The 26217-nt window shown below is 46.8% G+C and overlaps 1 protein-coding gene across 5 annotated transcripts in view; it reads right to left on the bottom strand.

The window, feature by feature from the left end:
• NSD2 (nuclear receptor binding SET domain protein 2) overlaps positions 1-26217 on the bottom strand; it is a 96786-nt gene that overhangs the window by 19557 nt on the left and 51012 nt on the right. For 4 of the 5 annotated variants that reach the window (XM_047718630.1, XM_047718629.1, XM_047718631.1 and 1 more), the window contains 7 exons: positions 20275-20419; positions 17598-17716; positions 14319-14400; positions 12709-12830; positions 2075-2206; positions 1451-1574; positions 285-485 (listed from right to left, as the gene is read on the bottom strand). In XM_047718630.1, coding sequence (XP_047574586.1) covers positions 285-485; positions 1451-1574; positions 2075-2206; positions 12709-12830; positions 14319-14400; positions 17598-17716; positions 20275-20419 — 925 coding nt within the window. Of the gene's footprint in view, positions 1-284; positions 486-1450; positions 1575-2074; positions 2207-4158; positions 10138-12708; positions 12831-14318; positions 14401-17597; positions 17717-20274; positions 20420-26217 lie in introns of those variants that run through there. The other variant, XM_047718633.1, reaches the window with a different exon arrangement.

Genomic DNA, 26217 nt, shown 5'->3' with positions numbered 1-26217 from the left:
CCCCGTTCGTGCTCTCTCTCAAATAAGTAAATACAATCTTTAAAAAAATTAAATAATTTTCTTACATATGAAAGAGCACTAAAACCAGAACAAATACAGTCTATCAAAATGGTTGAAAAAGGTCTCTCCCTCCTAAAATTAAGAATCTTTAACATTTAGGGCAAGAAGAAGGGAAAATGCAGGGCAAGGCAGAGACAGAAAGACAACTGCACCAGCCACCAGGCCCACCCCTCACCCCCGTGAGCACCCTGAGCCCACCCCCACGCTGTGGGGTGCACCTGTACCTTTTGACGGTCTCGGATTGGAAGGGTTAGAAGCGTGGCAGCTCACACAGCTGTGCAGGGGGCAGCGGAAGCCTCGGCTCTCAAACACGGTTAAAGGGTACTTCTTTACACAAGCTTCATGGTAAAACTTCCCACACTGCGATACGACACAGCGCTTCACATCTGTCTTGCTCTCCTTACACACAAAACATGAGTGAATCCCTAACAAATGGTTAAAGAAAGGGGCAGAGAAAGAGATACAAAGAACAAGAATTAAATAGTCGTTCCTAAGCCACTCAACTCCAGCAGCTCTGTCAGCGGTAGCCCATGCTGCCAAGGCCTCTGGCTCTCTTTCTGACCTTGCTGACTAGTCCAAGCATGCTTCAAAAAAGTCCAGCCATCAAGGGTTACCTTGCTGTGAACTGGGCTCCAGCTTCCCCTGGAGGACAAGAAAGTGTGAGGAGGAGGGAGCCTAGGTAGGGACTCCCACTTGAATTAGCCAGAAGCTTGAAAGGAGGCACTTCTCTGAAGAAAGGCTGTTACTCTCCTTTCTGAGAGTTCACCAAGTATAGTGAAGAATCACTTAGACTCACAGGCTGACAGAGGCCTCCAAAAGTGGGGTACTGTTGTATCTGACAGGCTTGGAGGAACTCTCTGGAGAGTCTAGGTGTCTTCCTAACCGGGGACATGCTCCCACGAGAGCCAGGAGACCCTCAAGTCTGGCCAAAGACAGAGGGGGCTACATCAGAGTGGCCCGTTTTCCCAGCAGCCCCCAGACTGTGCTGCTGAGGCCCGATGGCCGCTCAGGCAAGAGCCTGGAGCTATTCTTTCTGTTGAAACTGAAGCTCAGGTTCATGCTGTGTCTCTAAAGCAGCCCGTGTTCTGTGACTGACCGGGTTACCTGTACAAGGAACGCTGGCCCTCTGGTACCATGGCACCCCACGCCAGCCACCTCACAGACTAGCAGGCTTAGGCCAGCCCATGGGAAGGACAGGGACAGCACAGAGACCAGCAGGGAGGCAGCTGTCCCCCACCAGGCTCTCAGGTCCCACATCAGGACGCACCTGGGGGGGTGGCCCAATGCACTGTGCCCAAGAGCCTCGGAGGAAGACTCCACGGCCGGGAGGGGACGCTCCCAGAACTGCCTGTCATGGGAAGTACAGTTTAAAGGCTACAACAGAACTTGCCTGAAGCACATTCACTGCAAGTGAACCTCCCTTCTGGCCTCCGGGAGAGTCCAAGGCAGGCGAGGTGGAAGGCTCCACAGCAGGGCCCTTCACAGAGCACAAGGCTGCCCGTCTTCTCACACAGCTGTGGGGCAGAAAGGGGACAGCAGTAAGGCCATGCCTGGCACCCAGACCCTGTAGGATACACTCGAGAGGTTTAGAATCAGACATGAGAATCAAGAAAACTCCCACACATTTCCATCACCATAAACCAAACTCCTCCAGGGGCTTCCCCACAGCCTCCATCTCACAGAGCAGTAAGTGACCTGGTCTGTGTCACCACAGAACACGGACCAGGACCTGGCCAAGGTGCTGGCGGTGACACCCCCAACTTCACACATTTCAAAAAGCATGCACGTACAGATGTGTGTCTGTTACACAGGTCGGCTGTTAACTCAGTGACAGAAGCACAGAGCCTGCGTGTAGATGCAGGACACTCCTAGGGGCACTTAATCTGGGACTCTGCTGGCAACCGCATGCCTTCAAAACCAAAGTCAGTGTCATGCTGGGTGGGGCTCGAGGAAGAGTGAAGGTGTGGCCTGGGACCAAGTCAAGGGACAAATCAAAAGACAGCCTTCCCCTCACCTGACACACGTACTCCTTTTTGGCGGTTACTCCTCGCTCAGACTTCTTGGATGAGACGGACACTTCGGTCTGAGTTTCATCTGCACTCTCATACGGGGACTCCAAGGGCTCGTCTCCTGGGCCGTCGGAGACCTGGAGATGAAGGAGGTGGACGACAGTTCACTAGTCACGGAGAGCGGCGGCGGCGGCAGCACATGGCCCGCCCACGTCACCTCACAAACAGGCCTTCTTGGCACCCATCCCCAACTGCCAGGTACTTGTTGCAAATGTAGTGTCAGCTGTTGCTTGTGATGGCAAAACCTGGCCACTGAACTGTATAGAAATTCAGATAATGGGCTTTACCCTCCTTGACACTTAGTTAAATTTCTGTAGAAGAGGCACAAAATTTCACTTGTCTCTGCGTTCCACAGGAAGGAACTCTGACGAAAACCCAATGTGCTCCAGTGGGTGACCTAACGTGGGCTATGGAACTGAGAATCTTGACCTTTCTTACCCAACCTCTCAAGTTCCAACCAGTTTGAAATAAGAGAAACAGATTATGACCTAATGAGTGTTTTAAAGGACCAAAGTGCAGCATCAAAGTGTAAGCCTTTGTGCTATCATCTTGTGGTCTCACTGCCACTGTGGTGGAGGCCATTCTGGAAGCGTATCAGGGCACCAGAGTGCTGACCCAAGGTCAGTGCTCTAGAACACGCGTAACTAACAACCGACTATCCTGCTCTGGCACCCGCCCCCCCATTGCCTATTCTCCCCAGAGGGTTCCAAGTGGGAAAAGGCAAGGTAAAACCTGCCGACTCTGTTAATAGGTGAGTTTAAGAGAAAGGCCTGGGAGAAAAATGTGGAATCTTTGAGCAAAACAAAGGACCATCCCCCCGGTTGTGTTTCACCCATCTCCTTCATCATCAGAAATCACCCAGCCCAGGCTAACTCTCTCCCTCCTCAGGGCACACATTTTGCCCACATTTGAGCAGCAATAATAAATCTCCACATAGAAATCAATAAATCTTTAGTAAGAAAATTTTCTCATATACCATATTCAAATTAAAAAAAAAAAAACCTAAAAACACATTAAGTGTTTGTTTGATGTTAGGTAAATGAATGTTGAAAACTGAATTTTTCAACACAACAAAAGTATAAACTACGTTTCCTATACACCTTGATAATCACAACAAGTAATCATATTATAGGCCTGTTGTTTGCCAGTGAACACAAAGCTAGAAACTAAAGCTGGGCCACATTAAAACAAAAGAAAACAGAACAAACCCCACCAGCCAATCCACCCAGTTCTGTCGTCTTATCAATGAACATTGCCTGATGAGTTAGCTCCCTGACATGAGGGGAGCAGGAGAAGGAAAACACCCACTCAGCATGGACTTAGAGCCGGTATGAACGGGCAGACGTGTGCGGGTCGTGCTGGCTCTGACCGGCGTCTGCAGCCGGGCCAGCTGGTGCATCAGCCCACCGGCCTCACTGCTCTCCTGACACATCCCTTAACAACACAATCTTTGGAGAAAGTAGGCTCTCAACCTTCATTTCCTCACCTTTTCCAGGAAGATGGAAATAGCGGTGTGAACATACACTAAATTACAGGGATCCTCGCACAGCAAGGTGCCCTCCAGGCTGGCCAGAGGGAGCCCCTCCTATCGGCTCACCCCCTACTACTTTAACATTTAACATTCAGAAAGAAGGTAACTTGGAAAAAAACTGCATTCAATCCCCAATTCTTATTAACATGTCCCTCAGATTCGGAGTCACAGACGGACGGGCAGGGGACAGGAGTGCTGAGCGCTCTGAGGCAAGATGCCGCTGGGCACTGGGGTGGGGCTGGGGGCATCAGGAAGAGCAGCCATGCTTCCTGGCCCAGCCCCACTCAAAGAGCAGGCCAAGGCTGACCCATCTGACGGAGGAACCGAGAGAAAGAGCCTTCAACATGGGCTCAGGGGAGAGAGCCCCGGTTCCCTACCCACCAACCCACGTTCTTCCCTCAATGTGGCTGGAACAAATTGAAAGCTTTAAAAGAAAAAAAGAAAAAAAAAAAAAAAAAGAAAAACTGCATGGAGAGAAAGACAGAAAACACAGACCAGTCCTGGGTCAAAGAAAGGAACAGCACCTTTTATTTAAGATTTACAGAAAAAGTTAGCACGTTTCCACTTGGAGATATTTCCTAAATTAACAAAGTCTGTTTTGAGGAAATCAACACTGAATACATATTTTGAATGGAAATATAAATGTTAAAGACACACATGAGGCTTGTTTCCTGCTTGGGGTCTAAGATACACATACAGAATACAGACCTTACAATATTACAGTCCATGACACAGGTTGCGGCAGATCGCGACTTTCGCCCCGCCCAACCCCTTCCCAGCCACCGGACAGACAACTAGCACACAGTCGGAGGGATCCAACGGCTCTGCGCTCAGCACACCACCCGCAAGAGGAGCAAAGTGCGCAGGGCACCACACCGGCGCGCCTCACTCCAGCTGCAGGCTCCACGTGCACCAGGTGACAGTACTTACTCGGAGATGCCGTTTGTGAAAGCGACACATTCACCCGAATGGTCCCAACACAGTCCCAACTCTCAGTCTACGACATCTACGGTCTATTCCATATCCAGTAGGATGCATTTGGAAAAAGAACAATGGAGTAACTGAACGGACACAGACTCTGTCAAGAACTTTCCCGGCGCTTCCCGAATCCACCAAAGCCACGCTGGCAGCACAGATCTCCAAGCAGCTTAGTTCCTGACTTTTCAAAGTTTTCTTGAGTCTGAAAATACTTCCTCTACTCCCCACTTAATATGTGATAGTATCCAATTGCCTATTTGCCTTACAAATACATTACTTTATGGGCAGGGGCTGCTGTCTCCTTAACATGTATCACAGGGAGTTTTCAAGATGATATTAATGAACATAAGGTAACCTAGTGAACACATTTGAACCAACTTCTAGCAACAATATAGCCATTTAGGGTGACTTATGTGGATCCCAGTCCTCTCTGCTGTGATGGGAAAGGGGCCCTAAGCCTCGGACAGTGGTATAACACAGTGATTGTAAAAAAATTTTTTGACAAAACAAATCCCTTCACAAGTTGAATACCACATCATTTTTGAAATACAATTACAGACCTTGAACAATAAATATTTCTATAAACCAACATTATTTTCATGTTTAAGTTACGCTTTTGTCAAGGAAGAAATAACTATAAGCACTTTCACACAGTATTTTGGATTTACACATGATCAATATCCTGTACCCAACAGATTTAAGGAGCTTAAAATCAAGACTAACCTCAGACAGGTCCTCCAAGTTAACATCACAGTGAAATATTGAGTGGAATTAAAATAATTTTTTAAATCAGTCATTCATCACCTAAAACACTACAGTTCAGAATAACGTTTATTAGAGCAACCCTTCTAGATGACATCAACTACAACCATCCTAGCTGCCCCTAAATTCTAGGGCTAGGTCTGCGTCATTGAACACACAGACCTCCAGCTCACACACCGTCTTTGTGCTTCACCATCTAACCTGGGTGCTTCTGTGTTGTCCGATAGCCCCAGAAGGTGCCCGTGAGAGCCAAGTGGATGGCCACAGCCGCAGCATCAGGCCATGTGGCTGCTGCTCCAGATTCAAGGCTGGCCCTGATCATGGGTAAAATGAGTCTCTGAAATATCCTATCAACCCAACTTTGCCCCGGCTATGTCCCTCAGCAGTGGCCATCCCATAGAGAGTGGGCTAGGGAGGGGCCTGGGCTGGCCTGCTCCAAGCGACAAGTTGTGCCCTCCCTGTGGCCAGGTGAAAACAGGAATGAAGCCCCTGCCTCACAGCTGAGCAAACCCCAACCCCGCACCCCCGCTGGGCTGGGCCACCCCACCCCTACACTTCGGTCATTCCTTAAAGGTATAACATGCCTGAATGGTTAGCACGCTTTAACCTTGATATCAAAGAGTTTTATGCCAAAACTCAACAGCTACACGTAGGCCAGAAAAAGTTATAAAGTCGACCTAATATGTTAGTCACGAAGGTCTCTAACATGACGACGAGGCCTGTCAGGTTCTTAAACTGACATTGTAGGACACTGGCCCTTGCTGGTGAAAATGTCTGGAAGGGAGTATGCCTCTCCCCCAGGCAGTATAAGGAGAATGATGAGTATAGTACACACCACCTTCTACCTGCTAAGGATGGCTGATCATCCATCAGCGGCAAGTAGATTAGTGGTAATTTCTAATTCTAAGTAAAACAGCAAAAACTGTACTTAAAGGGATCAAAATCGAGGTCACTGACCAAAAATTCCAAAATGCATAGAAGTCAGTATATTTCTTAAAAAGGAAAAGAAGAGGAAAAGGGAAAAAGAACCTTTAAGAGTCAATAAGAAGCCAGTAACAGACTGGGGAGCATTTTGTGAAATCTTTTCTAACCAGATTCAATTCTTTTAGCAAAAGAGTCTCACTCAGATTCATGTTCTGCAAGATAAACAGCAGGCTTCAGCAATCACTTCTGTTTAGAGATTTTTGAAACCGGAGAGGACGGTATGGACTGTAAAAAGCCTGTAGAACTACAGCCTGGCACCAAGTATGAAGAGCCCTCACCAGGTCACACACATCTACCTGGACCAGAACCACCTTCAAAATTAGTTAATCATCTAAAGGGCTAGACATGATGGAGAAACATTAGGTCAGAAATCAAGCGAGAAAGGAATCCAGTCCACTGGCCAAAGTACAGGTGTCTGCCCTTTCAGACAGGAGCCCAGCCTCCTCGCCGGCTCGGCCCCACACGCGGCCACTAAATTACCAAGGACGCCCTCTCCGAGCCTCCCCTTTCTGCCAGGCTAAGTGAATGGAGGACTTCAGAGAAGTGTGCTCACACTATTACTGAAATGACGCACAGAATCACAGCTCGCCGTTGGCCACAGCAGGGCCCCACATCCACTCACATCAGGCTTTGGCCAAGAACCCTCTTTGAGGGCATTTCTTTATCACTTTAATTTTACACCCATTCGTGGGTGCAGTTTTGGTTTTGGGAACTAGAAGATGCTAATTTACAATCTTACTTTCATTCCTTTTTGGGGACACTACTAAAACTGACCTTCGGTGGTATTCAAGTCACTGCCCCTGGGCAAATGCTGGCCCCACTCTGCCCTCAACTCTGGCAAAAGAGATCCCTTGGAACGCTGACCTTGTTGCTAAGTCGGTTCAGGTTCCGCATAGTCTCCTGCATCCTCTCCTCTAGTGCGAGCAAGCAGGTAACATCCCCAACAAAAGAAACCTCCTGAAATGGCCACCACCCTTATCACCACTCCTCAAACCTAGACACCTCATTTTAAACCTTTCTGTGCTTCTGCATGAACTTCCAGAGAAACACTTGGGCTCAGACCCATCTAGAGCTGGGATAGCCTCACAGAGAACACCAAGGGAGCAGGATGACCTTTTCTGGAGGAGGTGAGACAGACGAGACCCCTCCGCACACACTGCACACACCCATGGCCTTAGTTCATGAAACTGCGCTTCCATGCCATGAGAATTGGCCTCGATTTCTTGGTGGTTTTAGGAGCAACCTCTTAAAAAACACGGGTTATTTTCAGTTGGGAGACAGAGATAGAACAGATACATTGTATAAAGAGAATACTGATGCTAGTACACCTAGATTCAACACCATCAGAGACAGACATTTAACTTCTGTACCAACTCCAAAGAAAGGCCCCACAGGGGACACAGAAGCCCACAGCAGGTGGGTAAACAGCACGGGACCCCAACTGCTATAATAGGTGCACTTAATGTGCCCCCAACACAGTGGGGAATTTTCAGTTTTAGAACAGTTGAAATGTAGACTGTTGTATACTCGGACAAGTTTTCACCCCTTTGTGAATGCCTCATGTTTTATACTAGAGAGTTCCTTCTTGTACCTATCTCCCCTCACGACACAAATGTGGTGTGTGGTGTATGGCAGACAGTTTGCAGCACGTAAATGGAACCGCTACAGTGGTTCTATGTCTAAGCGAAAGTCACCTCTACAATAGGTGGTTCAAAGGACAAGACTAGAATGCATCAGTATTATTCTGACCTCCCTAGGAAATTAGGGAATTCATGTTAAATTAGTAGCATAATGAATTTTTGTGCTCTTGGCAGACAAAACTTACTTGTCACTAAGCTCTTTCCAAACAGGAGCCCTTTCCACTCACCTTCAGGAAGCCATGGGTGGGGCCTCTCGGGAGCTCTGCTCATCCACCAGCATTCCCCAGCAAGACCACTGCTGGCATTTGGAGTAGGACAATTCTGCCGCCTGTGGAACTGTCCCTCTCACTACCTGCACCTCACCACCTTCCCAATATAATATCCCCCAGCAGGGAAGGATGCCTTCCCCAGTTGAGAAACACTGCATACTCCCCCATCCTTGACCCTACCCCATGCCCTCCTATGTACTATACATAGAGGATATACCATACAGCCATTTTGACAGTTCTTCCTACGGAGGAAAGTACCTGCTCTCTGGCTAACTTCTAATGCGCCTAACGCATGTTGGTAGCTGGCTGGCCGCCCACTCAAAATTCATCATGCTAGAGTTTCAAATGAATTCTTGTCAAAAGCCTTTCAGGCAAGTCTCTACTTGGGGTGATCGTTTCTTGAACCGGACCACTTACATGACCTTTTTTCACATTTTAAAATGTATTAATTAGTTTTCTGTGAACCCTACATTTACTCCTGAGCTTTTTCAATGTTTTTTAGGAACAGCATGGCTTGGGCCACCTCGCAGGCCATGTATCCCACCAGCTCCGAGAAGAGCCACCCAACTAGCCCTCAGCACAGGCCAGACCCTCAAGTACTACTCAAACCAACCCAGTGTCTGCCACTTCTATGTTCAGTTTACCCCCACGTGCATAATGCAGTCGAGAGGATCACTTTTCATGCCAAAGCAAAATTTATACTTTTGGATAAAAATGGAATGATGGTGATTTTATTATTTTTATTGTTATAACCATTATTGTCACAACAGTGAACCACTGAGTCCTTGCAAGGCGCCAGGCACCCTAAGTGTTTAACATGCGTTACATTACTTAACGGTTTAGAACACAAGTAGTAGTCAGAAACTTTCATTAAGGGTAGAACACAGCTGAAGAGTCTGCTGGGAATGAACCGAGTACTGTTAACATGGTAACGTGAACAGCACTCCTTCTGCCTCCACGAGCTAAAGGGCAAGCGAGGCCTGCGTCTCACCATGCAAACATGCGGGCACCCAGGGGTAGGACACCAGGTGGTCACCCAAGACTTAGACATTTAATGGGATGGCTGATGTCCTACAAGAGCGACTGATGAAGTGGTTACTGTAAATAACCTGATTGCGGTGCCCCCAAGACACCAATCACTGAACCAAAAGAGTGGAGTTAAATGGCTCATAATGATACTGTAAATGATATTTTTCCTAAAAATTTGCTGTAACTAGTGTCATAGTAAAACTGCTTAGTAAAAAAAAGACAGAATCAAAACTCCTCCTGCCTTTTATGTTGGAAATTAGTTTAATATGTACAGTACTGAGTACATTCCATTGGCAATGGGAATTAGCTGACGAGGACTCCTTTTAGTGTGTGCTGCTTGTTCTCTGTTTCTGAAGGTGCAGATGCCAGCATTTTTCAATAAAAACTCGGCAAGTCATGAACTAGGAGACAAGTGTGGCCTCTAGCAAGACCAGCCCCTTCGGCGCGGAGTCCTTTTCGCAGGCCCAGGGCAGCCCCCGGTGACGGGCGTCCCGTCAACGTGAAATCTACATGGATCATTGCAATATGAGTGTGTTTCTATTATGAGATGAATGTGATCAGGTAAATGGCCTTGATTAGGTATCTTACCTTGGTCTTAAAATTTGTTATCTGTTTTCTTCATTGTATGTGTTAGTAATACCAGTAAAAACAGATTATCACACATCTTCCATAAAATGACTGTGATAGGAATGTCCCTTAGTGTGTACGACGATACACCACCTGGAGCAGACATCCTGGAATATTACATCATTTTAAGTGCAGTACAGGGCAGCTGAGTTCAAATCCAACTTGGCTGATGTGGGCTCCCATAAAAGCTGTTACCAGTGAAGGCGAAAAAAATAAGAATTTGCTCTACTAAGGGAATAAGAAATGAAGTTACAAAACACTTAAATCACATTAATTCCTTCACAGGCCTTTGTCATGCAAGTGTGTAATTTTAATCTATTCTCTTCATTAGGGTGCTGTAGTACCATGTAATACTTATTCCAGTATCAATTTTATTTCTCATATATACCTTTTTTTGAGAAGAATTTAAACCACAGATGACCTAAAATGTCTTGAAATACCAACTCTGTGAAAACTCCTTATTTCAATCAAGGGTGATAGCAAGACACACAAACATGCAGTGGGCATGTGACCTAAGTAAGGGGCGAGTCTGAAGCCCAAACAGCAGCTCCCAGGGTCACCCAACTCCCACCAGAACAGGACACCAGTGGTTTACAGGACACTGTTTTAGAACCCTACACTCTGCCTCCCGTGCTAAAAGACACTCAGCATGGTATATGTTGTGAACGCAGACTGTAGTTCAGTAGTGGTAACACAGAATAGACAAGGCTTTTCGCTCACCTGAAGTGGTTTAATGAACAATATAATTCTATAAAAATGAACGCTAATGAAAGATTTATATAAGCCACTCAAAAGTGGCCTGATAGAAAAGGCCTAGTAACTTGAATGTTTTTACATAAGCAATAGAATGCATACTATGGGATCTATGTATCACCTTCAAAATGCAGGACAATGTATGATTTTAATGTGTCTAATATATAATATGAACATATTTAGTAAACTATCCACTTCTGAAGTTCTAAAAAATTAAAAAAATCAATGAAGTCTAATGATTATAAAATGTTTCACTGAAGTCTTCCCAAGTTCAGAACAAATGTCTAACCCAGGAAGACCCCAGTCACCCTGGTCTCAGTGAACATCAGACCACCAACCCTGACCCACCTGTTCTAACCCCACCCTGGCTGTGTCCGCCCTGGGCTGTGCTGCCCAGAATCCAAACCTTTGGCTGGCACGCTTTCTGACCAGGAATGACAGAAAAGATTTGTTTTCAGCCTCAGAGTTTTTCTTGCAACTGTATCTGACAACGGAGTAAGTTAAAAACTCAACCAGAAAGTGGATCAAAGTGCAATGACAGAAAAACTCATTAAAAATCTTCTTTAAAAAGCCAACTTTAAGTGAAAGGGTCTATGGACCTGAAACTTTTTACTTTTAGTATTCTTTAGAATTAGAATCTTCATTTTTCAGGATACTAACCATAATTCAGACAAGAAAAAAGGAAAAAGGAAAAAAATTTGTATAGAATTTGTCTTTTTCATGTTTCAGTAAGCCCCTGGAAGTTCAGTGAAGAATTCATACTGCATTTTCTCGAATGTGCCCAAACATAAGAAATGTTTAGTCACCTACACACACCAAACTATAAGAAAGCCCCAGTTCCCACACATGAGCAGCTTCCCACCACCACTGGCGTGAACCCCCAAAGAAGACCCCACTCAGAGCAGCTCTATGTTTATACCACCTCAGATGGCCCAGGTCCCTGGAAGACACCTCATGCAAGAAGGCCCAGCCCTCATCTAGAGTGAGGAAGTAACTGAGGCTGAGACGGCAGAACAGCCAGGCCCCACCAGTGAACATGGCAGAGACCAGGTCAAAAGTGCCACCTTCTTACCCAATAGGGTGAGGGGTATATCCACTCCCTGCCTTACTGTCTTATTCAAAAAAAGCCTAAGGTTAGCATCTCCTCATACTCTAAATAAACAGGACTCATGTCTACAATGAGAAAAAGAGGATCACAGGGAACAAATTAGTAAGGAATTAAAACTTGATCATAAACTCCTTGGGAATCCAAAAATTGGGAATCCAAAACTCCCCAAAAAGTGTCATATTTGCATTCTGAGGCTGTTTTTTTGTTTTTAGAACGGCCAAGACTTTATATCTGGTGATGAAGTATAGATGTCATGATACAACAAGGGGTATAGCCTCAGGTAGCTATTATTCTGCTATATACTGCATATTCTGCAAATGCAGAAAACAGAGGAGTCCTATTACTATGGTGGTTCTGACTCACCTCCACACTCAAGCGTCTAAGGGTATGCCAGGATTTAGAGGACTCAAACCATGGAATGCATGAGGACATGCCTCCATGAGCCTGGGAATCCAACACAGCAGGCAAGCTACCCTCCACCCCAACTGGGGCGAGTGCACAATGACCAGAGTCAGCTCAAGTGACAGTGTCATGTTAGGGCCAGAGCAGACTTGCTGGGATGTGGAAAATTAATTGCAGTGTGGGGCTAAATAGAACACATTTTAAACACAGATCTCAAGAACAGTTAAACTACATCCAGACTGAAGTATATGCACATTTATACATACGCTGTGTGCATGTGTGTATACCTGTGGTGCTCAAATAGACTAAAATAGTGATTTTTTTTTTTCCCATTCCATGACTAATACATAGTTGAAAGAATCTGAAACTCACCTACATTTGTGGAGAGGACACCAGTGTTATGCTTGTTAAGTCTCACTTTTGCTCACACTTCAACTTGGGCAACTAAATGGCCTTCATATGAACACCACGGTCATCACTATCATTAGTATTTTACCTCATTCTCAGTTAAGGATGCAGAAGGAGACGAACTTTTGCTAAAAGGAGTGGAAGACGCAGCTGTGGATGCCCGATTTCGCTTCTTCAGTGGTTTGCATGCATCTGACAGATGTTTCGTTGCTGTAAAACAATTTTGGTTTATAAAGTAAAGTTTGAAATCTTAAACCCTCAATCTCTTAACTGCTTCAAAATTACCCCTATAATAAATGAAGTTCTAAGGATAAATTTTCCGGGTTCCTCTGTTATAGTAAAGGCTTAACTTTTTACTGTGAAAAAATCTGAAGGGAAACAAAGGCAAATTGTCCAGTGAAATCCAATGTTCCCCTGCCCGGCCAGCCCCCAAATCCATCACAATACGGCTCCATCCACACCTAGCTTCACATCCCCAGAAGCCACATTCTTCTGGAGCAAATTCCAAACATCATTTCACCTGTAAAAAGTTCAGTACCTGTCTCTGAAACATAAAGTTTTAAATACAACCACAAGACCACTATGCCATTCTTAAAAGTAACAATCCCTTCATATCCTCAAATGTCCACTCAATGTTTAAACTGCCAACACGGATGCAATCACACGAGGGTTTATTTAACAAGCTTAAGCTTGGGCCCAAGTCCCTACTCCGCTGTGTCAGGTATACTTGGGCCCAAGCTTAAACTTGTTAAATAAACCCTCGTGTGATTGCATCCGTGTTGGCTCCTTGGTGGTCTCTCGGATGCGAAAACTCGGGCACAACATTGCTCACAAAGGTCTTTCTTTTCATAGTCCATTTGATTGATTTTTGAAAACCAACATAGCACCTCATGCAAAATAAGGAAAGCAAATCCATTTCCAACTCTCACTTACTCCTTTCTCCTCTGAATGTTGTTTTCCTTTCTAATTAGGAGTTGGTGACAGGAGGGACGCAAGATGGCATCTGCGTGATTTCAGCTCAGGTCATGATCTCAGGGTCATGAGATGGAGCCCTGTGTTGGGCTCCTTGCTCAGGGGGGTGGGGCAGGGGTGGGGTCTGCTTGAGGTTCTCTCTCTCTCCCTCACCCTCTGCCCCTCCCCCACCCTCTGTCTTAAGAAAAAACCCGAAAAACAAAAAAGAGTTGGAGATGGTAAACTCTCTGTAATAAACTGTCAGACACTTCAAAAAGACAATGAGAAGGGGAAGGGAGCCTACTTCTTTCATTGCTTTGAGTTATTTTTCACAAACACTTGAGGCCAGTTTCTTCAACATGTGAAAGAGAAATAACTAATCCTTAACTTTTTACTTTTAGTGAAAATAGATGATCAGATACTCAAAAGTAGTGGAATTTATAGCAACTACTGGCACTGTCAAGGAAGAAACCTGTATATTTCTGACTTAAATAACTTCTTTAGTGTAATTTTAAACTGAAAATAAAGCCCAGTAGAAACCTAGAGAAAAATAACTTCAATAAAATGTAGCTGAAGCACTGCAACCACTTACACATTCAGGTGCACGAGAACCTTCCTTCCCCCTTACTAGCCGTCAGACCCCTTGAAGGGGATCTTGTGCCCTTCCCCGGCCGAGCTTCCTGTTCGCTGCCAGCCCGGCCCAGGTGCCTGGCAGAGCTGACAAGGAAGAAGCACTAACCACATTACCTGCCTGGCTCTTCAGCGAGGAGGCTGCCTCGATGGCCTTGCAAGAGCTTGTTCGGGCTGTCTTGTCACTGACCGTCTCTCTCTGTTATTACATAAAAAGAAAAAAGAGAAGAAAAGGAAGGGGAACAAAATCTAATGTGAACTAACACAGGTTGCTGAAACGTTGTGCAACAGAAATGTCTTTCTTTGAAATGTGCTCCACACACTCCATGAGCACGGACCAGGCTCACACCTCTTCCACAGCTCAAAGGCCCTCCCGGGCGCCTGCCCCGCCATCTGCTGGGATAGAGGGGGGTAGGGGAGCCAAACAAGCCATGCTGCTCAGACTCTTCATGTGAGCCACATTTCATATGCTCCTCCAAGTTCCCCCTGAATTCAAAGCAGAGTGTGAAGGAGAAAAAAAAACAACCCTTCCGCTCCCGAGGTTGTCCCATCAACCTAAAGTGGCATCTCAAGTCAATGCCAACATCACTGCTCTAACTCCCTCCCTCCCTCCACAGAGGATTTCCAATTCAGAGACAAGGTCCAGACAAACCTCACAAAGATCATCAAGAAAGCACATTTCGCAACTGAGAACACACACACACACACACACACACACACACACACACACACACACACGAAGGGATCAGGAACATTTTGTTCAGTGCTCAGAATCTGAAGGAGTTGAAAATAACCTCTCCTGGGTGCCTGTGTGGCTCAGTCAGTGAAGCATCTGCCCTCGGCTCAGGTCATGATCCCAGGGTCCTGGGACGGAGCCCCACATTGGGCTTCCTGCTTGACAGGGAGCCTGCTTCCCCCTCTGCCTGCTGCGCCCCCTGCTTGTGCTCTCTCTCTCCCCAACAAGATAAATACATAAATTTTTTAAAAAAGAGAAAAAGAAAAGAACCTCTCCGACAGCCCTGAAGCAGCATGGCCACGCAGCCACCTGCGCCTTCCCAGTCCCCAGGCCGGGCTGCTCCCTGCACGCCAAGCCCACTCCCCAGCCTGCCCAGGGCCGGTGTAAGCAGTCACAAGACTGAACAAGGTAACAGGGGCCCAGGAAGTGTACAGGATATGGCCTACCTGGATTATAAAAACTCAACCAGAGGGAGACACTACTACTTTTTTTATTATGTGCTACTGCCCAAGCTTAGGTAATAAAACATTTCTACCTGGCTACTTAATGTGAATTTTGATATTTCAAATGTCCAGTGCCACACATTTTTTTTTAAGATTTTTTTTTTAATTTATTTATTTGACAGAGAGAGATCACAAGCAGGCAGAGAGAGGAGGAAGCAGGCTCCCTGCTGAGCAGAGAGCCCAATGCGGGGCTCCATCCCAGGACCCTGAGACCACGACCTGAGCCGAAGGCAGCGGCTTAACCCACTGAGCCACCCAGGCGCCCCCAGTGCCACACATTTTTAAGGTAAATATGAAATACAAGTGTGTCAAGGCAGCCGATGTGAGTCTGCCCACCAGCACAGGACTACCTGACTAGCAGGCGGCAGAGAGGATGCTCCTGGGGCTGTGAGCCGCCTGGTTACAGTGACACAAGGTCTGTTTTACCTCTCTCCAGGCTGGATACTTGACCACTAACCACTTCACCCGACACATGCCCTGGAAGAATGTTCTCTTGCCCAGAAAATAGTGCAGGGCCTGCCTGCTGCCCTGACCTGCAACAATGGCCTCAAAGAAGCAAGATAGCTGATGTGGTAGCCACGTGCTCACACTTCAGCAGCATGTAGAATGGAGTTTTCCATTCTTTCAAATAAAACAGTAAAGAAAGGATTTTCTAGGGGCATCTGGGTGGCTCAGCTGGTTAAGTGTCTGTCTTCAGTTCATCGAGCTCCCCACTCAGCGGGAAGCCTGCTTCTCCCTCTCCCATTCCCTCTGCTTGTATTCCATCTCTCACTGTTTTTGTCAAATAAATAAACAAAATCTTTAAAAAAAGAAAAAGGAACTTCTTCATTTAGATTGGTAAAAGAGTAGGGGCACCTGGGTGGCTCAGTGGGTTAAGCCGCTGCCTTCGGCTCGGGTCATGATCTCAGGGTCCTGGGATCGAGCCCCGCATAGGGCTCTCTGCTCAGCGGGGAGCCTGCTTCCTCCTCTCTCTCTCTGCCTGCTTGTGATCTCTCTCTGTCAAATAAATAAATAAAATCTTCAAAAAAAAAATGTTTAGATTGGTAAAAGATTGGATGAAGCTTTTCTCAAAATCACGGATACAAGACTACTCTGTATAAACTCAAGCATAAGATACAAAGTCTGTTCCAACTCTCGGTCTGTGACTCAACAGCACAGGGCCATAAAGCACACTAGAAAGAGCGCACGCTCTCTACACACACAATCACCATAAGCGGGTAAGCGGGCTTACCCTCCTCCAGGTGCCAGGCAAACTTCGCCCCTTGATGCCTGCTGGACTGTGCTAGAACTAGACGGCTCTGGGGCCCTCCTATCTACGCACATCTATACTCTTTTTAAGAGTAGAAGAGTAGGGACGCCTGGGTGGTTCAGTTGGTTGAGCAGCTGCCTTTGGCTCAGGTCATGATCCCAGCGTCCTGGGATCGAGTCCCACATCGGGCTCCTTGCTCAGCAGGGAGCCTGCTTCTCCCTCTGCCTCTGCCTGCCATTCTGTCTGCCTGTGCTCTCTCTCTCTCCCTCTCTCTCTCTGACAAATAAATAAATAAAATCTTAAAAAAAAAAAAAAGAGTAGAAGAGTATAAGTAAATAAGTATATATATATAGAGAAAGAATATATCATATATTCTATGCATATCATATCTATACTCTTTTGTTGCATCAAACAGGCCTGCTTAGTAGTCCCATTAGATGAAAAATAACATGAATCACTAATAAACTGAATGAATTCATAAAATCTATTTTCAACGCCTTTAATGGATTTTGAAAAACTTTCTTATTGAAGTATAACTTATCCCTAATTGATTTTGATGTCTTCATGCCAATTACTTACACACTGAATAATAGCCCTATAGACAAGAGCAATCTTTGGTCTATACAATTCCATAAAATCTAAACATCAAGTATTATTCAAAGTGTTTGCATGTTTTTCTTTGACAGCCAAGCATGAGCAGTTTGTGGTAAAGTCCAAGGCAGATAGGAACAGGCCTTCTGCAGCAGCCTTGTCAAAAGGGTTTCAGGAGAGAAGCGACCGTCTGCCTCTAAACCAGTACCTGCTGAGGAAGGCCCCCAGCCTCTGATCTGCTTCTGCCAAGGAAACTGGCCACTAGGACTCACACAGCACACGCTCCTCCAACCCAGGCACACCTGGGGCATAATTACCTTCCGAAGACCATGCTTCTCGGTCCTGAGTCTTTTCCTGGGTGCATCTTCAACTTCAGCCTCTTCAGCAGGGTCCTGTGTCCTCTTTGTATGGTTTCTTTTTTTCCCATTTACGTTACCTTGGTATGAGGGATGGGGGAAACTTACATGAAAAACACTCCACAAGCCACCCTCCAGAGCAATGATGGCCCAGCCAGGGCATTCATGTGCAAATCCCGCCCCTGATGGGCTTCCAGTAATCAGGTCGCTTTCCAGGCCCTAAGTATTATAGACCAAATCTCTTTGCATTCTGCAAATTGCAAGAGACCATTTCCTATACCACCAAATACTAGAAAATCCTTATCTAATCTACAGATTATTATATTGGTATTTGTTATAATTACATTTTAATATCCTATAGCACTAAATTTAAATATAACCCACTAGTTTCCTAACATGTAAAGACTAGTGGAACTTAAGTGGAACTTTAAAAAGTACAAAGCTTGCTACTTTTTATACATTTCCTGAACACTCCTTCGGTATCTGCAAATTAAGAGTTTCCTACATGTTGTTTAACTATGTTAGTCATTAGTATTTCCAGGAATATCAACTAATCCAAGTTTAAGGTACTGACCTAGAAAACTAAGATGTAAGTTCAGAGTGCAAATTCTAGAGAGGTGATTAACTTGAACACACCAATGTTTATTCCAAGCACAGATCCAGTATTTCTATCTGCATGCCTGCTGTACCGAGGTTCAGGGTGTAGCCCTGGACCGTTGGGCAGACATCTGGTGGGAGGGCAGTGTCATCCTCCAGCCTTACCACCCACAAGGACAGGGGTGCGCAGCCAGGAGTGCAGGATCCCGGGGTGCCTCAGGAGGAGGTGCAGCTAGCCACACCCTGGTCACTCCATCCAGGGCCTCACCACAGGTGGAGGCCTGATACCACTAGAGCCCTCAGCAGCTGCCTGCCCTATGACAGCATGAGCCGGCCCACAGGCAGCCACATGGGCTAGCCATGAAGGCCCACCGAGAAGAGGCTTGCAGAGCAACGGTGTCTGTGCAGCACTGACCATGCACGGCCAGCACAGGGCACAGCCAGCCTGACCTGCCAGAACACGCTCAACCCAGTCTGCCCAGCTCATCAGCCGCGTTGTCACTGAGCTACAGAGACCTGTGAGCAGCAACTGGTATCCTGCACCTCTCCACACAGGTGAGGTGATGTCACAGCCCTTCACATAAGAACTTCCCCCTGTGCCCAAAATGAGATAGTGGGCTTTCTGTACAGAAGACAGCAATGTGGGCCTCTGTTTGAATTCCTCACACTGAGGCCATGGATAGCTGATGCCACCAACACAGCCCATCATCTTAGTTATTGGCATCGGGGGCCCCAAAAGGGAGGCTCGAGGGCCTCCAGGACAGGAACACACCTGACATACACTGAAGGCGGAAACCAACCCTGCCCTCCTCTCAGTTAAGTAGTCGGCAGCAGTCCAAAATGACAAAACGTGACACAGAGTCATAGTCACACTTACTCTTCAAGGGTAGTTCAATCTGGCTTCAGGAAAACCTAACTCATTCTTAAATAAGCCAGTCTTTGAAAAGGACCACCCTTCCAGATTTAGTGTGCTGATGAAGAGTCAAGTCAACCTCTGCCTTTTAAAGAAAATGCACAAATCCAGAACATCCTTGCTATTCTAAATTATATTATTTGCAACAAACGCTGAACAAATTCAACAAAATTCAATATTAATATATGAGATAGTTGATGTGGAGCTCTAGAAAGTCCTAAAATCAAGAGCATCTGTGACCAAAACAGGCAGGCTGTGTAGTGCATGTGTGGATAGAGTCAGATGTGCACATGCTGGTCTAGAAGCATGGCTTGTGTGCACAAGGCAAAATGCAATGACTTCTGGGTCTTGGTCTCCTTTTAGGTGAGTCTTGAAACACTTTACATTTGACCACTCCAAAATTCTTCAGTGATGAACCTTGAGAAATACAGAATTGTCTGTATTTTAAATTGATAACCAAAGGTATTTTTTTACATTAGAAATGTTGGTTTTCCATGACATGTGTGTCCAAACATGTACAGATGACAGATCTGACCACTGTCACAGGTTCTTTCCAAGCCTACAGTGTTAAGCCTCCCTTTTCTTAAGCAAAGTAGAATTTTTGTTTTTTAAACTGAAGGCCTAAGAAGAACCAGAGGACGGCCATACTTAAAGCCAGTCCACAGTCACCTTCCTCACCCTGTGAGCTCTCAAGCAAATGGGCCAGGAACGCCCTCCCTGCTCCCAGGTCCAAGGCCCCCCACCTGAAGAAGCAAGCCCCTCCTGAGGTGCAGGCCCAGCCCCTGCCGGAAGGGCATCATCACACCTGCAGTCCTAGCAACTGCCTGGGCTCCCTCCCTTCTGTGTACCCCCGGCCACCCCATCGTTGTGGAGGCTAGAGCACTCACTCCACTTGGGCTCGCAGAGAGAGAATCACACCAAGCAGCTCTCACAACAACGAGGGAGAAAAGGCAGACAGCAGAGATTGCTTTATTGTGACCACAGGCGCTCTGGTTGCTGGCACAAGCGCATGGGTCAGAGACGGGGAGAGCGGCCCCGCGTCCCTGCAGTCCCCGAGCGGAGCTCAGCTGGCTACATGACACACATCTCACAACCAAGCAGAGCACACTAGCACAGTGTTACGTTTACCAGAGTCTTCTTCAGACTGGGAGGAAGCCACCAGGGCGAACTTGGTGTTATAGCGGGCTTTCTGTTTCTCGTTGAGCATGTCCCACTGCGATCCCAGCAGCTCCTCAATCTCCTCGCCTGAGGCATCCGGGTGCTCAGCAACCACCTGCAGACCCAGGAAGAGGGGTCAGAAAGCCTCACACCTACAACGCACTGGGATTTTGTTTTGCACAAAATCCAATGCACAGCCCTTGGGAACTCAGTGTGTGGTGTATTTATTCCCCCATCATGGAACAATACCCCAGAAAAGCTTCAAAGAAAATCAGTGATTATCTGATGCTATAACCCATTCAAAGTTCATAAATAAAAACAGTGCTGGTAGGGGGGCCTGGGTGGCTCAGTGGGTTAAAGCCCCTGCCTTTAGCTCAGGTCATGATCTCAGGGTCCTGGGGCCGAGCCCTGAATCGGGCTCTCTGCTCAGTAGGGAGCCTGCTTCTTCCTCTCTCTGCCTGCCTTTCTGCCTACTTGTGATCTCTGTCAAATAAATAAAATCTTTGGGGAAAAAAAAACAGTGCTGGTGAAAACAACTCAAATGTATTTATGTCAAGGAAGGAAATGATAAATGGTAAGAGGAAAAAGTATATTTTTCCAAAATCACTAAATTAGTTAGAAGTAAGTTACAATTTTCCAGGCATCCTTGGAAAATCAGTGGTAGGACAAGTATCACAGAAACACTACCTGTCAACACAGGGGTGAAGTCTTGGCCTGGCCTTCTCACTTGCTGTAGTACACACCTTCCGTCTCCTAGGTGCACACTCTGGATGGTACAGATGGCACGCCAAGGGGGCGTAGACAGCACACAGAAACACACCCCCTACACGGCCTTCTAGCCATATTGGGGCTGCCAGCATAACCACCCCGGAAGCATGCTGGAAATGAGGACCTCAGGCCCCACCCCAGACTTGCCAACCAGGACTGTGTATTTTCCTAAACTCTACAGATGAGTCATGGGCCCACAGCCTTAACTGTATACTAACAACCAGAGAAGTTTTAAAACCTCTGCTGTTCAGGTCCCACCCAAGGCCAGTTCCTTCTCTGGGTCTGGCATCAGTGTTTTCAGGACTCTCATGGGCACCCAAGCTCGAGAGCCATCAATAGCAGGGGCACAGAGGTGGACAAATGACGGGCAAGCCAGACCTACCCCAATCCATTTTTATTCGGTCTACAAACTAAGAACTGATTTTGCATTAAATGGTTGGGGGAAAAAAGTCAGAAGAATATGTCCTGGCACATAAAAATGAAAGGTAATTCAAGCATCAGCATTCATATATCAAGTTTTACTGGAACCAGCCACTGGCACCCCTTTACCTGTTCTACATGGCGGCTCTCCTGCTACAACACCAGAGCCAAGTAAGAGACAGGCCTCAACTGCCCAGGAGGCCCTTTCAAAAAACGTTTGCTGCCTGATTCTGAGCACTGACCAGCATGCTCTGGAGCCAGACCCCAGGTTCGCATGTGGCTCCCACATGGCAGCTTTGTGAACTCGGGCAAGTGAAGGTGTCTCCCCCTCTGTGATGTGGGGGCAGTAACTCTTCACCTGGCAGGGATAAGGAATCACCAAATTAATGCTGCTGGTCACTACTACCACTACTACCACCTGGACCCACCCTGGCCCAACGAACACGGGTAACCTTTGCCCCAAAATGCAAAACCCTACTCACAACATGGTCACTGCAGACGGCTTCCTATGGCCTTCCATGTCCCCTCCCCGCCACCTCATCATGTCCTCCCCGGCCCTGAGGGACACTGGCACACTGCCAATGCCAACTTCCACCCACTCTCGCATCTCAGAGCACATGCATTTTCAGATGTGGGTCAACAGCAGCCTAACAATCATGCAGCCCTTCCATGTCCTCATATCCCAAAGATGCCTTCTGCAACTCAAAGAACAGCTCTGAGCTCCAGCGTTCTACTGGGTGTTCTCAGTGTCCCTTGTGAACTGTCACTGTTCCTACCGTGCCCCTGCAGTCCCAACTCCACATACACCTGCTTCCTCCTCTCATCTTGGGGTCCCCTCGCCTCTCAGCCCAGCAGGGTTCTGTTCTGCCTGCCCATCCTTCATGAGGGTGAGCTCACCAGCCCCAATACTTCAAGCATCAAAGGTCTCAGACCTTCACACAGCAAAGGTTTCTGTACAGGGCTTCAAAGTCACAGGACAACTGCCTTCTGGAACTCTCCACTTCCAGATTCCTCATGATCAGCACATGCATTCATGGACCCACCACCTTCAGTCACCCAGCCCTGAATACAATGTCCTCAATCAGACGAATCCTAGCCGTGCCATGCTCACAGCTGTGTCATCAAACAAGACTTGACACCTTGAGGCCCCCTTCCCTTTGTACCTAAATCCCTTGCCAGGTCAGCCAGCTCCACTCCTGAACATTTGCATATCCACCCCATCTAGATGACTATGGTTTCAGGAACCAGTCTCCTGGCCTTCAGTCCTATCCATCTACCTGCTGACAATCCCATCCTAAAAGGGCTCCCTCCTTGCAACCAGAGGGACCACACCTGGCCCACATGTAGGATAGGGTCCTTGCCACTTGGCAATGTCTTCCACAGCCCCCCATAGCCTGGAGCCCATCCTTACCCCACTTTCATCACTCCCTGAACAACTCTGCACTCAGGGGCACAACAACAGGCTCTGCCTCTCCACAGGCCACACTCTCCTGAAACATTTTCTTCCACCAGGCTGACTTTGGCACACCCTTTTAATTTCAGCTACAATGTTGTATTCACTCATTCATTCATTCATTCAAGGAACATTCTGAGCTAGGTACAGGAAATAGAAAGGTCAAAGCAGCCACCATCCTACCCACAGTGCTCACCTTCTGGGGGGCCACCTGCTTATTTTTCAACCCTAGTCATGTACTGTGAACTCCAGTGGGGACAAAGAAGTATGCCCCTCATCATTTTGGGTTAATGAGGCCCTGGCTTCTCCCTGAAGTCTATGGGCCTCATCACTGAAGCAGGAAGTACAAAGACTACAAGTTCTGTGCGTGCAGGTGCACACACAAACATGCACAGATGTGATTTTTCGGGCCAAGTCCCTGTCCTTGCTCCTGCCTGTGTCCTCCCACAGTACAGGAGAGTCACTTTACATCTCAGAGTTCAGGGTAGCTAGCTATAAGACAGGGATAATTTACGCCAACCTCAAAAGGTCTTTATGAGAACTGAATAATCTTTTTTCACAGTAACATACAGGCAATGTATCTTACAGTAAGCACTCAGTAGTAGCTACCTCCATACTTTTTTAAAGATTTATTTATTTGCAGGGTGCCTGGGTGGCTCAGTCTGTGAAGCGTCTGCCTTTGGCTTAGGTCTGCCTTTGGCTTAGATCCCAGGGTCCTGGGATCAAGTCCCACATCCAGCTCCCTGCTCAGTGGGGAGGAGCCTGCTTCCACCTTTCCCTCTGTCCCTCCCCCTACTTGTGTCCTCTCTCTCGCTGTCAAATAAATAAAATCTTAAAAAAAAAAAAAAAAGATTTATTTGAAAGAGAAAGAGAACATGTGTGCAAGCAGGGGGAGGGGCAGAGGGAGGAGGAGAGAGAATCCTCAAGCAGACTCCCCACTGAGTACAGAGCCCACCATGGGACTCCATCTCAGGACCTTGAGATCCTGACCCAAGCCAAATCCAGTAATTGGATGCTCAACTGACTGAGCCACCCAGGCGCCCCAACCATTTTTTTTTTAAGATTATATTTATTTGGGAAAGAGAAAGAGAGAGAGAGGGAGGATGAGCATAGGAGAGTGAGAAGCAAACTCTCTGCTGAGCAAGAAGCCCTATGCAGGACTCGATCCCAGGACACTGAGATCACAACCTGAGCTGAAGGTAGATGCTTAACTGACTGAGCCACCCAGGTGCGCCAAGTTTTAATAAACTATATCTCAGACACACAAAAAATATGGAAAACCAAATACCCACAAGCTCACACACTGTGCTGATTAAACTGTTACCAGTACAAAGACTTTGTGTGCTCCTCAGAGATCGTACTCCCTGCTCTCAGCCCACTTGTCACCTCACACATCCTTTCAGAGCCTTTGCGGCTTTTAGACTTCTGAGGCGGCTACAGTCACCTACCCCTCACACCTCCACTCCTAGTACTCCTGCCTCCCTATTGAACAGCACTGGCCAGTGCAGCCAATGCACAGTGTAGAAACAGGGGCATACAATTTGTCAGGTCTAAGATTTATGTAAGACCTCACCCTGCCCTTTCCTGGATCAACTGCTCCATGAGAAGCCAGCCTCTATGCTATGAGGACACTCCAGCCACCCAATGGAGAGGACCACACATGAGGCCTCCTGCAGGCACTATCAGTACAGCACCTTGGAAGAAGATTCTCCAGCCCCAGTCAAGCCTTCAGATGATGCAGCCCCAGCCAACATCTTAACTACGACTTCATGGGACATTCTGAGTCAGAACCACCCAGCTAAGCTGCTCCCAAGTTCCTGACCCACAGAAACTGTCTGAGAATCCATGTGTGTTGTTGTTTTAAGCCACTAAGTTCTGAGGTCATGTGTCATGCAACACTACATAACTGACACGAACATCTATACAAAGAATGGAGACATATAGCATGGATCAACTCTAATGCGTCTGTAAAAATTAGGATCAGGTGAATTAGAAGGTGAAAAAGATTCTTTAAAAATGGGAAACTGGGGCGCCTGGGTGGCTCAGTGGGTTAAGCCGCTGCCTTCGGCTCAGGTCATGATCTCAGGGTCCTGGGATCAAGTCCCGCATCGGGCTCTCTGCTCAGCAGGGAGCCTGCTTCCCTTCCTCTCTCTCTGCCTGCCTCTCTGCCTGTGATCTCTGTCTGTCAAATAAATAAATAAAATCTTTAAAAAAATAAATAAATAAAAATAAAATAAAAATGGGAAACTGAGGGGCACCTGGATGGCTCAGTGGTTAAAGCCTCTGCCTTCGGCTCAGGTCATGATCTCAGGGTCCTGGGATCGAGCCCCACATTGGGCTCTCTGCTCAGTGGGTAGCCTGCTTCCCCCTCTCTCTCTGCCTGCCTCTCTGCCTGCCTCTACAAGTAGATTACTCTACTTGTAATCTTTGTCTGTCAAATAAATAAATAAAATCTTAAAAAAATAAAAATAAAAATGGGAAACTAAGACCACACACATCAGTAATCATTGACACAAAACTGATGCTTAAAGCCTTCAGTAAATTCTTCCTCACAGTGGCTTCCTCACTGTGGCTTTTCATCACAATGGGCCTTCCCTAGCTGCTCTTGACTCCTTGCCTCCAAACAGAGTCTCCCCGACCCCTTACCCCACCCAGATCCTCATCAGTGGGCCTATATCCCACTGTGGACTTTGTCTTCCAGCAAACTCATTGCCCCACCTACAGCCCCTCTAACTGTATTCCAGGAACGCTACAGAACACACTTATGAGCTACACATCTGAGCCAAGCCTGATGGACAAAGATGAACAAGCAAAACATGTTAACGAAAACTGCATACATCTCACAAAGCATAACAATTTACTTCATCTGCAAGAAGCTGGACCTCAAAAAAAGAGCCAAGTGGGAGCCAAACGTCCTTGATAGTCACAGTCTTCTATCTAGTGACTCTAGAAAAGGGAGGTCCAGGAAGCAGAGGGTGGTCTCAACCCAAAGCTGTTCCTCAAGGGTTGGGCATTGATTAATCAATTAACAACCAAACAAAAACCATCCTTGGAGTCACCACCACCTCCCAAAAGGAAAACACAACCTAGAAAGACCCAGATCATTCTCAACTGGAATCTAGGATTACTTATTACAGAACCAGAACAAACACACTTATAATCACAACAACATAACTGAACCAGTTAAAGAGCATCTTGCCATCATCACTCTTCTGACAACACAAAATCAACTAGCACCTGAGCCCAGCTGGGAGGGAAGGGACCCATGGGCC

Source organism: Lutra lutra, chromosome 2 (assembly GCF_902655055.1).
Source record: "Lutra lutra chromosome 2, mLutLut1.2, whole genome shotgun sequence".
Classification (NCBI taxonomy): domain Eukaryota; kingdom Metazoa; phylum Chordata; class Mammalia; order Carnivora; family Mustelidae; genus Lutra; species Lutra lutra.
This window is presented reverse-complemented; position numbering and strand designations above follow the sequence as displayed.